The sequence below is a fragment of the Equus quagga genome, chromosome 7, assembly GCF_021613505.1.
Source record: "Equus quagga isolate Etosha38 chromosome 7, UCLA_HA_Equagga_1.0, whole genome shotgun sequence".
NCBI lineage: Eukaryota > Metazoa > Chordata > Mammalia > Perissodactyla > Equidae > Equus > Equus quagga.
The window spans coordinates 9,346,795-9,358,843 of record NC_060273.1 but is presented as its reverse complement, the minus strand read 5'-3'; the positions used below and the strand labels follow the sequence as shown (position 1 = coordinate 9,358,843).

The window sequence follows — 12,049 nt, the reverse complement described above, 5'->3', positions numbered from 1 at the left end:
TGTGACGATGCTGTGGGTTAGCCCTCCGGTCTCTGCACAAACCTCTCTTTGGGGGTGATTGTCCCAGGGGGGCTTCAGAAAGGGAGATGGGGTCGAGCTGGATCTCGGTGCTCCGTCTGGGGTCAAGGTCGGGGGTCGATGCCTCCCGCTGCCGTCTTCCCAGTGATGTCTGTCGGCATGCCCCCTACCCACCCCGCTGGTCTCCGCAGGTCAACTGCAGTGGAGACGCCTTGCCTGCCCAGCTGTCAGGACTGTGCTGGGGACGCGTCGACGGGTGGTGGCCTCTTGAGGTACAAGGGTCTCTGTCACCGGCAGGGCAGTGGTGGCACATGTTGGTCCACCTCCAGCGGTGGGGGGTGCTGGCAGAGCCTGAGCACAGGGGGCTGCCTGCAGCACGGACTGGGGCCTGTGGCCACCGCCAGGCTGACCCACACACACGGTCCCCACCTCCGAGCCCTTCACGTCCCCAGTGATGCGCACATGGGCTCCCAGCTCCGAGTGGGACCCGGCCCAGCCTGACAGCAGACGGTCAGTCCTTTCTGCAAGCACACTTAGACATTGACCCAGAATCCAAGTGTTTCAAGGCAGCCTCTGCCACGGGTGGCTGGGCGGGTGACAGGCGCATGTAGGCATTTCGAGGCAGACAGACCGTGGGGCTCACAGCTGGCACGTGCTGCCAGGGCTGGGACGCAGCCCAGCCAGCGTAGGTAGCTCTGGGCCCTCCAGGCCAGGGTGCAGGTGGGCAGTGGGCCCCCTCCCTCACAGGCAAAGGGCAGTGGAGAGGCCTGAGCACAGGGCCTGGACTCCTGGAGCTCCAGCGGGGCCCTGTGGCTCCTGGGCCCAGAGCTGTACGGGAACTGGACGTGGGGCGACCACTGGGGCCACCTGCGGACCTTGTCAGCTTAGCGGGCAGCTGTTTGCAGGCCTGGCCTGGCTGAGCTCTGTGGCCTGGCTGGCCGTGGGGCACCAGCCAGTGAGCATAGACCTGAGGACTGCCTGGAGGAGGAGGACAGAGGTGTTTCTGCTCCTGAGGCACACCGTCCTGGCCTGGCTGCGTGCTGCGTCTCCTGGAGGAAGTGGGGAGATGTGAGCCTGGAGGTGCTGACCCAGCCCTGCAGGGTGTCCGGCCTGGGGCACTGCCCAGGGGTTCTGGGAGCTGGCACCGTGGGCTCGCTGCCTGGCCGTCCAGGGAGAGGGAACATGGCCTCCTCGGGGAGCACTGTTTCTGCCAGCTTCCAGCTTCGTGTCTGTGTGAGCATGAACAATGCAATCCTTTCATGAATCCAGCTTGGCCAGTGGTAGTGGCTCCACCCAACACAGAAAGACACAAGGGCCAGAGAATCAGGCCAACACGGCTTCCTGCCCAGCCCTGCCACTCACCTGCTGTGTGACTTTTAGCAAGGCCTTAACCTCTCTGAGCCTCAGCCTCGTCATCTGTAAACTGCAGATGACAACCCCTGCATATGGTGTCGAGCATGAAGTGAGCCGACACATGTTGAGTGGCCATCTCAACGTGATGTCCTCTGTTTTACCCAGGAATCATAATGCCATTTTACAGATGTGGAAACAGAGGCTCAGAGAGGCAAAGTCACTCTCCCAAGATCACACAGTGGCCTGAATGGCGGGAGGGTTAACTAAGAGAATTAAGGATCAGGATTTAGAGGGTGTTAACAGGCTGGACAGATGGGCTGGCTCCCCACGGATGAAATTTAAGAGCAGGGGACCATGTGGGGTTGGCAGCTCCCTGTATGAGAGAGGCTCGGGGAGGGGCGGTTCTGGGAGGACCAACTGTGGTCGGGGGGGAGGATGGGTGGCGAGTGGATGGCCCTCCTCTGCGACAGCCGTGGTCTGGAAACCCGGGGAAAGGCTAGAGATCAAGGCATTCGTCCGTTCTAGAGCAGGTCAGCAGCATCTAGGCGGGACACCCCAGAGCGACGTGGCTCCTCTGTGGTCTCCCTTTGGCTGTGGTGGGGCTGGCTGTGTGCGTCTGCCCCGTCATTGGTGGGGCTGTCCCCACCCCAGACAGCCAGATGAGCTCTGGGTGACAGGAAGAGGCTGTGAGCAGCTCCTGGTTCTCTCTTGGGGGTGCAGACGCCCCCCGGGTCCCTAGGCTGGGCCCCCGGGCCTGAGAACATGCCTCCTCAAGGATTGGTGACTTCCCCTGGGGTCACTGAGAGAGGCCGTGGCCAGACAAGCCGCGTGAGAGAGGTCGAGAGACCTGAGCCTCTGTTGTGAAATGGGAGGAGAGTCCGGAGGAGGACACAGTGTCCGGCCTGTGCGTCATGGGAGGGGACGCCGGGGGCCCTGAGATGCTCAGAAAGGTCGAACTTGGTGACCCGGGCGGCCAGTTTCAGCTCTTCACAGAGAAGCCCTCTGCAGGAGCAAAGTCCCGTGTTAATGGGGGATGCGGAGGGCCCGGGGGGTTGGGGCTCCCTTGACTGACGTGGCCAAGCAGGGGGTGGACTGCCACTTGGTGGCGTGTTGTAGGGACCCCTGCTCGGCCTCAGCCTGCCTTTCTTGGGGACAGAATCCGGCAGTGCTGTCCTTGAATGGCTCCCTCCTGGTCCACGCCTCCGCGGCCAGCCTGGCGGCTCAGGTATCTTCCGCGGACACATTCGCCCGGGCGCACGTCCACACATCCCGCGGCCACAGTGCCCACCTGGACGCCAGCCTCCGGCATGCGTGGCCTCCGCTTCAGGCTCTGGGGGTTGCCCCCGACAACCACATCCGAGTGTCCATGGGGGGAGATAAAGCCCCCAGGGCTCAGCTGGAGGTGGCCCTGGGCCCATGCACCCTGAATGCCCGTGGGGACGTCAGGACTGAGGCCACACACGCCAACTGGACCCTGTCTCTGGAGAATGGCTGCCCCCCTCTGGAGGTAAGCCCCTTCCCCACCGGTGAGCGCAGAGTCCTGGCAGGGCCCCTACTGCCCTCCACAAATTATTACCTGCCTACTGTATGCCCAGCTCTGCCCTGAGCATAAGAAACTTCTTTTTTTACCCTAGTCCCTTGAATTTGGGGGCTTGTCGACCACAAAGCTTTGAGCCAAAAACGGGACCTGAACTGCAGCTCCTCCCCTTTCACCAAGGCCCTACTGAGATGCTGATCCCCTCCTTTCTGGGGCTCAGGCGGATTCTTTTCTCACGGTCTCGCCTATCCTACTCGGGGGGTCAAGGCTCCAGGAGGAACAGTGGGAACAGTAGAGAGTAACAGCTCATGTTTACTGAGCACCGTGCGCCTCACTCCTTAAGTTCTCAGCCCCGTTAGGAAGGGGCTGCGTGTCCTTAGTCCCAGGGGATGCACTGAGGCCAGAGAGGTTGGGAGACCTGAGCAGGGTGAGCTCCATCTTCCCGCCTCGTTCCTGCGTCGGGTGGGTGCCCTGTGGGCCCCAATGGAGCCAGTTACTTAGGATCTCTGCCCTCCAGCCAAGGATCATTGAGGTTAATGATGGAGTCCCAATAGCCAGTGCTTTCTGGGCACCTGGCCTGGGGCTACCAAGTCACAAGTGTTAACCCATTTACGTCTCCCAGCAACTTATGATGCTGTGGTCAACCCCCATTTTAGAGGTGGGTAAACTGAAGTCACAAGTTTGGAAAGACAGTGGTGGAGCCAGAACTCAAGCCCACGGCTGTCGCTGGGGTACCCGTGCGATCGGTCACTTTGCAGAGAGAGGTCCCAACAGAGTCGAGGCCGTGGGACCCACGCTGCCCTCTTCCCACCCGGGCCCATCTCCAGCCCCCCCACCTTGGCTTTTGAAGCCACCCTGAAACCCCACCACTTTCCCCATATTCCAGGCAGCCGGCATCCCGCGGGCCCTGCGCTCTGAGGGCATCCTGAGCTGGGGCCCCTGTGAGTTCACACTGGCCACGGGCCTCCACAGTGACCGTGGAGACGCCCACCTGCAGCTGACCCGCCCCTGCGGGCCCCAGATCTCGGTCCTCGGGCGCCTGAGCCACTCGCTGCCCCTGCTGGGCCGCCTGGGCCTGCCGTCTGGCAGTGCCATTAACCTCACCGCCCGGGCTGGCCCCGAGGCCCACCGCTCCCTGGCCCTCCAGATGGGGCCGTGCCAGCTGCAGGGCGCGCTGGAGCAGCACGCTGGGGACCGAAGCACATGGACACTGGCCACGGAGCCGGGCTGCCCGCTGCTGGAGGTACGTGTGGCAGGCCAGCGAGGCGAGCAGTGAGGCGGCTTACAGCAAAAAGGGCCCCTGCTGGTGTGAGCCTGGCCGGCACCTCCCTCCAGGGGCTCCCCGAAGCCCCCAGCTACTGTTTCCCGAACGCCCTCTCGGCCATTTGGCTCCTCTTGTCTCCAATGCCGTGTCCCATTTGGCAGATGAGGATACTGAGGCTGGGAGAGGTTAGACTCACGCAACACTGTGAAACGGAAGGACCACAGACTTGGAATTGCTAAGAGCTTGTCTTTCTATAAAATTCTGAGCGCAGGAAGGAAATGAGGGGAGCTGGCCTCAGCTGACCGTGGGGACAGTCACGTGTTGGTTTCATAACCCTTCAAAACCCCCGGCTGCGTTTTATCTGGGCTGGGAGACGGTCTGAGAATCGTCCGGTGGTATTTGGTGGAGAGGAAACTGTGACTCTCAGAACGGGGGGACGCTGGAGTCCCGGGTGAGCAGACAGGACCAGTGTCCACGTCTGAGTGCCACCGGCCGCTCTGCCTGTCTCCTTGTCTGTCTCCTCCCCTGATGGAGCTCCCTGGGGACAGGGACACGTGGGCTGGTCCACTCGGCTTCCCCGAGCACAGGGCCCAGCCCGCGCAGATGTTCTGTCAGTATTAATCGAGTTGGCATGCGGCTGAGCCATGAGAGAGAGTAAAGCATCAAGGGAGGAAGCAGGCCTCCCGCTAGAAGCTTCTATGATGGTGGAAATGTCCTGTTCTTTGCTGTCTGGGCCAGCAGTCTCCAGCCACGTGTAGCTATGGAGTACTTAAAACGTGCTCACTAGCGTGAACGAGAAAATGAAGTTTTCCTTTTACTTCGTTTTAATTTGAAGTGAAACAGCCCCATGTGGTTGGTGACTCTCCCATTGGACAGCACAGATTTGAAGCACGGACTGAAGACAGATCCGGTTCAGACCTAAGCTCTGCTGTTGGCTGTATGACCCTGGGCGATTTGCTCCCCCCCCTTTGGGCCTCAGTTTCCCCAGCTGTGAGGTGGGGAAGCACCCATCTCAGAGCTGTCAGATAGGATGGGAAGAGAGCGTCCTTGTAAAGCTCTCAGCCTGAGGCTGTGCGGTCAGCGAGGGTTCTGTGATGGGTACTTGTGTTTATTCTGATTGGTGCTATTTTGTTGTCACCGTGATGGGGGGGAGCACGGATTGGTGGGCTGGAGGGGAAGAGGGTGGAGGATGGACAATCAGGCTCACTCCTGACATGTGACCCCCCTCTGACCCCTCTCTCTGTGGTCCAGCAGGGCCTGGGCCTCGCCTCAGGGACGCAGCTCAGTGGCTCTCTGCAGGCCGCCAGTGGGGAAGCAGAGGTGTCCGGGGCCCTCGCGGTGGCCGGCCAGACCGCCTCCCTGACCTTGGCGACGGCCGTCCTCCAGGCCGAGGCCACGCTCCGAGTGAAGCTGAGGCACACGCTGCCCGTGCTGCGGGCCGTCCCTGCAGAGACCTCGCTGACCGGCCGGCTCGGGTGGGGGGCCGGGCACCGGCTGGGTCTGCAGCTGCGGGCGGGGGCCTGTGAGCTGCAGGGCGGCGGCGAGCTGCGGCTGGACGGCAGGCTGCAGGGGTGGGTGCTGGCCGAGAGCTCCTGTGAGGCCCTGCAGGTAGGTGGAGCTAGGGGGCATGTGAGGGGTGGGCACAGGGTCTCCGGGGGGCAGGACAGGGGTCTGTTTCCCGACCACTGGCAAACCAGAGAGGTGGGGCAGCCCCCAGAGGATGGACTCATCATTACTTATTGGGGACCTCGTCTGTGTCCTGGAGATACAGCCGTGAGCAAGGCAGAGACAAACGCCTGCCTCGGGGGGACAGGCGATCCCCAGGATAGATCAGTGAATTCGCTGGTGCTGATGATTAAGGAGAGATGGGAAGTGAGAACGGGGAGAGTGAAAGGGCGGCTATTGCAATTTTATATAAGTCGGTCAAGGTCGGCCCAAAGACAGGAGGATACTTGAGCCCAGACTTGAAGGAGAGAAGAGAGGAGTCATGCAGATATCTGGGGAAAGAGTATTCTAGGCATGGCCAGTGCAAAGGCCCTGAGGCAGCACTACACAAGGAAGGGCATTCTCTAGGACCAGGATCAGACCGATTCTGTAAAAGTCCAGACGGTGAACATCTTCAGCTTTGCAGGCCGTGCAGCCTCTGTTGTAACCACCCCATGCTGCCCTTGTAGCACAAAAGACCATAGATGTTGTGTAAATGAATGGGCTGGACCGTGTGCCAATAAAACTTTATTTACAACAGCAGATGGTGGGCTGGATGTGGCCCGGGGGCCGTAGGTTGCGGAGTCCCGTTTTGTAAACAGCATGTGACGTGGGAGAGGGCTAAGATTCAGGATGCGTTGCAGAGGCTGAGGGAGAGGAGCGGGGGGATGTTTGGACGTGGGTGTGAAGGAAAGAGGGGAGCCAGGATGGTGCCCCTGCTTTTGTCCTGCGGGACCAGAGGGCCGGGGTTGCCGTTCCCAGTGATGGGAGCACGGCCAGAGGGAGAGGACGGGGAGAGGGCGGTGTCACTGACTCATGAGTCCTATTGTGTTAAATTTGACGGGACTGTCGAATGCCCAAGCAGAGATGTTGGGGGGTCAGCCATGTTCTGGACTGGGGGCCTCGGCCTCCAGGGGTCACCTTTAAGGCCATGAGACTGGCTGTGATGGCCGTGGGCAGGGCGCAGACTGAGCCAGGGCACCCAGGCTGCAAAGCTGGAGGGACGGGAAGGACGAGCAGGCAGGAGGAGGAACCCAGAGGGAGAAGGGGTCCCAGAAGCGTGGGGGAGGCATCCTAAGTGGAAGGAGGTGTAGGGGGGGTCGAGCACCATGTTGGGCAGGTGGGGGGCCAGGCAGCAGCCGCATGGGGGTCTCAGGAAGGCCCAGGCTGGGGAGCCCACCTTTGCTGCCAGGAAACGCCAGGCTGTGCCTTGCGGCTCTGCCCCTGGTCTCGGGGTGACCTGGAGCAAGTCGCTGTTCTCTGGATCTCGGTTTCATCATCATTAAATGGGGTGCGACGACCTCCTCCGGCATCAGGAGTCAGTAAAACGTTAGATGCCCCGCGCCCCGCAGTGCCCCGTGCACACCAGGCGCGGGGCGAAGGGCGGCGTCTTTCCCTCTGTGCGCTAAGGTGGCATGCTGGCGGGAGGAGCCCAGAGATGCTCGGGGCGCCCGTCAGCAGCCTGTTTCCGGGATGGACGGGCTCCTGTCTGTCTGTCTGTCTGCCTGTGGAGAGCGGACGTTGTGTGCACCTGGGGAGGAGGAGAGGGAAGCGGGAAGATGTGGGAGAGGCGAGGTCCGTGGCTGCCAGTGGGTGCAAGAGTCTCGGCCAGGTTGGTGTCACAGCCTTGGTTCTCTTGCTGCAAAACCTCGAGAACTCGTGGTCCGGGGCAGGGCGGGGGTAGGGGGGGGTGTGAGGGGGAGGGAGGAGCTCGCTGAGAGGGCAGAGCTGCCCACGCGGGACCCTCAGGCGCTCTGAGAACCTGTCGTGGTCACAGACCCTCTGCTGGAGAGACGCACGCTTGTGCACACTCACGCCCCATTTTGCAGCCAGTTCAAGAGGGCCCTTAGGACCGCGGATGCCCACTTTGGACCGCGCCCTGCTTAGGAAGCTCTACTCTCCTGTGTCTGTAAACCCCTCTAGGCCCTGGGGGTCCCGGGCCGAGTCGAGGGCTCCGGCTACGTCGTGGTGGACTCTGGGGCTCTGGACGCCCAGGGCCTGGTCACCGTGGACGCCAGCACGCTGCAGGGGCTGCTCATCCTCAGGACTACTGAGGTGAGGGTGTGGAGGGGCGGGCTGCCCGGGGCGGCCTGGGCGGGGTACCCGGGCCACGTGTTCATGGGCCGGAGGAGAAGCATTCGGACTCGTTCCTGACTCCAAAGAGGACCCGGGAGAGGAGGGTGTCAGGACCCACAGTAGAGGAGTGAGGCTTCCAAGGAGAAACTCCTCAGCTGCCCCGCCCTGCGGGCCCCACTTTCCTCCTGTTTGTTTGCTTTTTAAAGAATGTTTTATTTATATAACTGTAGAAACGGGCAGAGGGAAAAATGCACAGCTTGGTGAATTTTCATGACCTTACCAACTCCCTCAAGGGGCAGAATGTGACCAGAACCCCAGAAGCTCCCTTGGTCCCCTTCCATTTACCAACTACTCCGTGAGTCCCCATCCATCCGACCCCTTGAATGGCATGTATGTAGGATCACACAGCATGCTCCCTCTCGGGTCTGCCTTCTTTTGTTCAACATTGTGTTTGTGGGAGTCACCCATGCTGTGTGTTGTTGTTGCTTGTCCTTTTTCACCGCTGTATAGTATTCCGTGGTGTGGCTCTATCCCAATTCGTCTATCAAGAAGCATTGGAGTAGTGCCAGTTTTTTATTGTATATTATTTCATTCATTAATCCAGTACATGTTTCTATTTTATTTTTAAAATATCTTATTATAAAATGCAGATGAATGTAAACTTTACCATCCTAATTTTTTTTAAGTGTACGGCTCGGTGGCATTGAGAACATTCACATTGTTGTGCAACCATCACCACCATCCATCTCCAGACTCTTTTCCTCTTGCAAAACTGAAACTCTGTATCCGTTAAACAGTAACTTCTCCTTCCCCTCGCTGCCCAGCTCCTGGTGACCACCCTTCTGCTTTCTGTCTCTAGGAGTCTGACTAATCTAGGTACCTCAGATAAAGGGAACCATACGGCACAGTCACGCGTCGCTTAACAACGGGGACACATTCTGAGAAATGCATTTTTAGGCGATCTCAGCGTTGTGTGAGCATCACAGAGCGCACTTACACAAACCTAGACGGCACAGCCCACTGCACACCTGGGCCCTGTGATACTCATATTACAGGACCAGCGTCGCATATGCGGTCCATTGTTAACCAAAATGTCATTATGGGCGCATGACTGTGTCTTTCTGTGCCTGGCTCATTTCACTTAGCGTGATGTCCTCAAGGTTCTTCCGTGTTGTCGCGCGGCTCAGAATCCCCTTCCTTTGTAAGGCTCAGTAACATTGCGTTGTATGGATGGCCCACCTGTTTATCCCGTTGTCTGTCGATGGGCACTGGGCCGCTTCCACCCCTTGGCTGCTGTGAATGGTGGGTGTGCACATGTCTGCTCCGGACCCTGCTTTCAGTTCTTCTCGATTGTGTGTCCAGTTTCTGCCTCTGATGACTCGTGCTGCTTCCACCCCTCTTGCGCGCGACCTTCAGTGGACCAAGGCGAGCAGTGGAATCGCTGGGTCACGGGCTGTGCAGGTCCAGCTTCACTTCCACAGTTTTCCTTTGAACCGGCTGGCCTTCCCAGAGCTCCCTGGGAAATTCCCTAACCATTGCATCACTTACGTGACGGAGAGCTGTGGGCCTGGGGCATAGAGCCGCCCGCGTGAGAAGCAGCCCCATCGCGGGTCATCCTGAGCCTCATTCTGAACTTCTCATGACTTTTCATTTGGGCCACTGATGGTCTCCCGTGTCCCCTGCATCCCAACCAGTACGGCATGTGCTTCCCAAACGTTCCGTGGGTCCCTCCCTGGACCTCACTGAAGGCTTCTTCTCTGAGGTTCCTCCCCTGGGCACCTCCCCAGTGAATTCCGTACATGCCACTTCCCTTAGAGCAGACCCCCCAAATGCATTCATCACATTTGGTGAAAATCTACCGAATTGTTTTTACACGATGCAATGGCCAATGGGGAAGGGAAGAAAAGAGGCTCGATTTCCTGTCTGTGAGTGGTCTGCCTTTCTCTCTCTGGGAGGATCTGGCCGCTTCCCAGGCACGTGAGTCTCTGTTTCTCTCACTCCGTTGTAGACCCAGCAGGAGGTGGACCTGTTGCTCACACACAGCCTGCCCCAGCCCAGCCGCTGGGCCCTCCCAGCCCGGGTCCTGCTGGACCTGGCCACCGAGAGGCACGGGCCCAGCTACAGATGCACCCTGCGGGTCGGAGTGGATGGCACACAGGTGTGGGGCTCTGCCGGCGGGGCCTTGGGGAGCTGGGGGGCTGTGGGGACAGCCCAGCCCGGTGGCCCAGGTCCCACGGTCCTCCGCCCCGACAGGTGTCCGAGGAGCTGACCTTCACTCGGCGGCCGGAGCACGTCTCCCTGAGCTACGCTCTCCAGCACAACGTCCCCATGCTGCGGGCGCTCCCTGTGGAGGACAGGATGGGCCTGCAGGTCAGCCTTGGCGAGCGCCAGTGATGACGGAAATGCATGCAGCCAGCGATCATTCATTCACTCAACAAACCTTGAAAACATTGAGGACACGGGGGATGGTAGACAAAGTTCAGACTTCCCTCTGAGCCTCATTCTCCTGCCGGTTTCCCCGTCTTGGGGATGGCACCGCCCATGTCCTTCCAGCTGTGCAGTCCAAACCCTCAGAGTCATCCTCGACCCCTCGTCTTCGTTCACACAGAATCCCACCTTCAGGAAATGCTGAGCATACCCAGAACTCGACCCCTTCTGACCCCCTCCAGCTTCATCTCCTGCTCCGAGCCTTCTCAGGTCCCACCTGTATCCAGGCCGTGTGCGCTCTGGGCTCCCTGTGCCCACCCTCGTCCCCTCTGGTCTCGTCCCCACCCAGCAGCACCCCCAAGTCCATTTGAGTCGCTCACTCAGAGGCCAGCCCAGCGTCACAGAGCCTCTGGCCGGGATCTGCCCACCTCCTCTCTGAGCTCGCCCCCCACGGCTCCCCTCGCCGACCTTCCTCCGGCCACGCTCGCCCTCCAGCCCTTTCTTCAGACTCACCTGGCGCACCTCTGCCTGAGGCCAACGCTGTTTCCCTTTGATGCCCGCAGCCCACTCCTGGCCTCCCCCGGGCCTTTGCACGTGCGTCCTTTCTCAGGCCTTCCCTGGCCACCTGGTGAATGTCACCCCGGCCCTGACCCTGTGTAAAAAAAACCCCTCTCGTTTCTCTACTCCTCACTCAGGACACGTCTGTGACCAGATGTGTGGGGTGCCCCATGCCAGCTGGGTGTCCTACAGTTCAGTTCATTTCTGACACTGGAGTTACCACAGACCCCACAGGTGAAGGGCTCGAGGCTGCCCCCACCTCAGATGCCAACCGCAGGTCCCAGCTTGTCACCTGCACTGCTGACCCACCATAAATCGGAGTTCCTGTGACCCCTCCTGGGGCCCGGTCATTTGCTAGGCCAGCTCACAGCCCTCAGAAACCCCTGCTTACGCTCACTGGTCTATTACGTGATAAAGGACGCAGATGAAGAGGGACGGGGGGGGTCTGGAGTTCTGTCCCCATGGAGTTCAGGTACAGCCCCCCCCCCGGCATATGGATGTGTCACCAAGCCACAAGCCCCCTGAACCCCATGGTTTAGGGATTTCTATGGGGGCTTCATCACGTAGGCGTGATGGATCATTAACTTAATCTCCAGCCCCTCTCCCCTCCACCGAGGTTGGGAGTGGGGCTGGCAGTTCTAAGCTTCTGATCACCGCTTGGTCTTTCTGGTGACCACCCCCCATCTAGGAGCCACCAAGAGTCACCTCACGAGATCCAAAGACACTTCTCTCACCCAGGCAGTTCCGAGGAATTTAGGAGCTCGGGGTGTCAGATGCTCTTATCTCCCCATCACTCAAGAATTTGCGGGGTTAGAAGTTCTATGTCAGGAACCGGGGTCAAAGACCAAATATTAGTGGTCTGGGGGCAGAGACAGGTGTACAGATACTTCATTCATTCCTTCCTTCGCGCCTCCCTCTCGTCCCAGCTTTCTCTTTTCCATCATCTTCCCGTCACCTGATGCCTGCAATGCTGTCACCTCGTCCTGAGCTGTCTCCCACCCCCAGCGTTTCAGCCCCACGGGGTCAGGCGTTTCTGTGTTCCGTGGGCGGCCCTCCCCACATGTGGATCGGGGCTTGGCACCCAGAAGGAGCACAGTCGATGTGACACCCCT

The 12,049-nt window shown here is 59.9% G+C and overlaps 1 protein-coding gene across 1 annotated transcript in view; it reads left to right on the top strand.

The window, feature by feature from the left end:
* The window catches only part of LOC124243009 (uncharacterized), a 152,722-nt gene that overhangs the window by 85,294 nt on the left and 55,379 nt on the right, over positions 1-12,049 (top strand). The window contains exon 43 of the mRNA XM_046668547.1: positions 208-290. Coding sequence (XP_046524503.1) covers positions 208-290 — 83 coding nt within the window. The remainder of the gene's footprint in view (positions 1-207; positions 291-12,049) is intronic.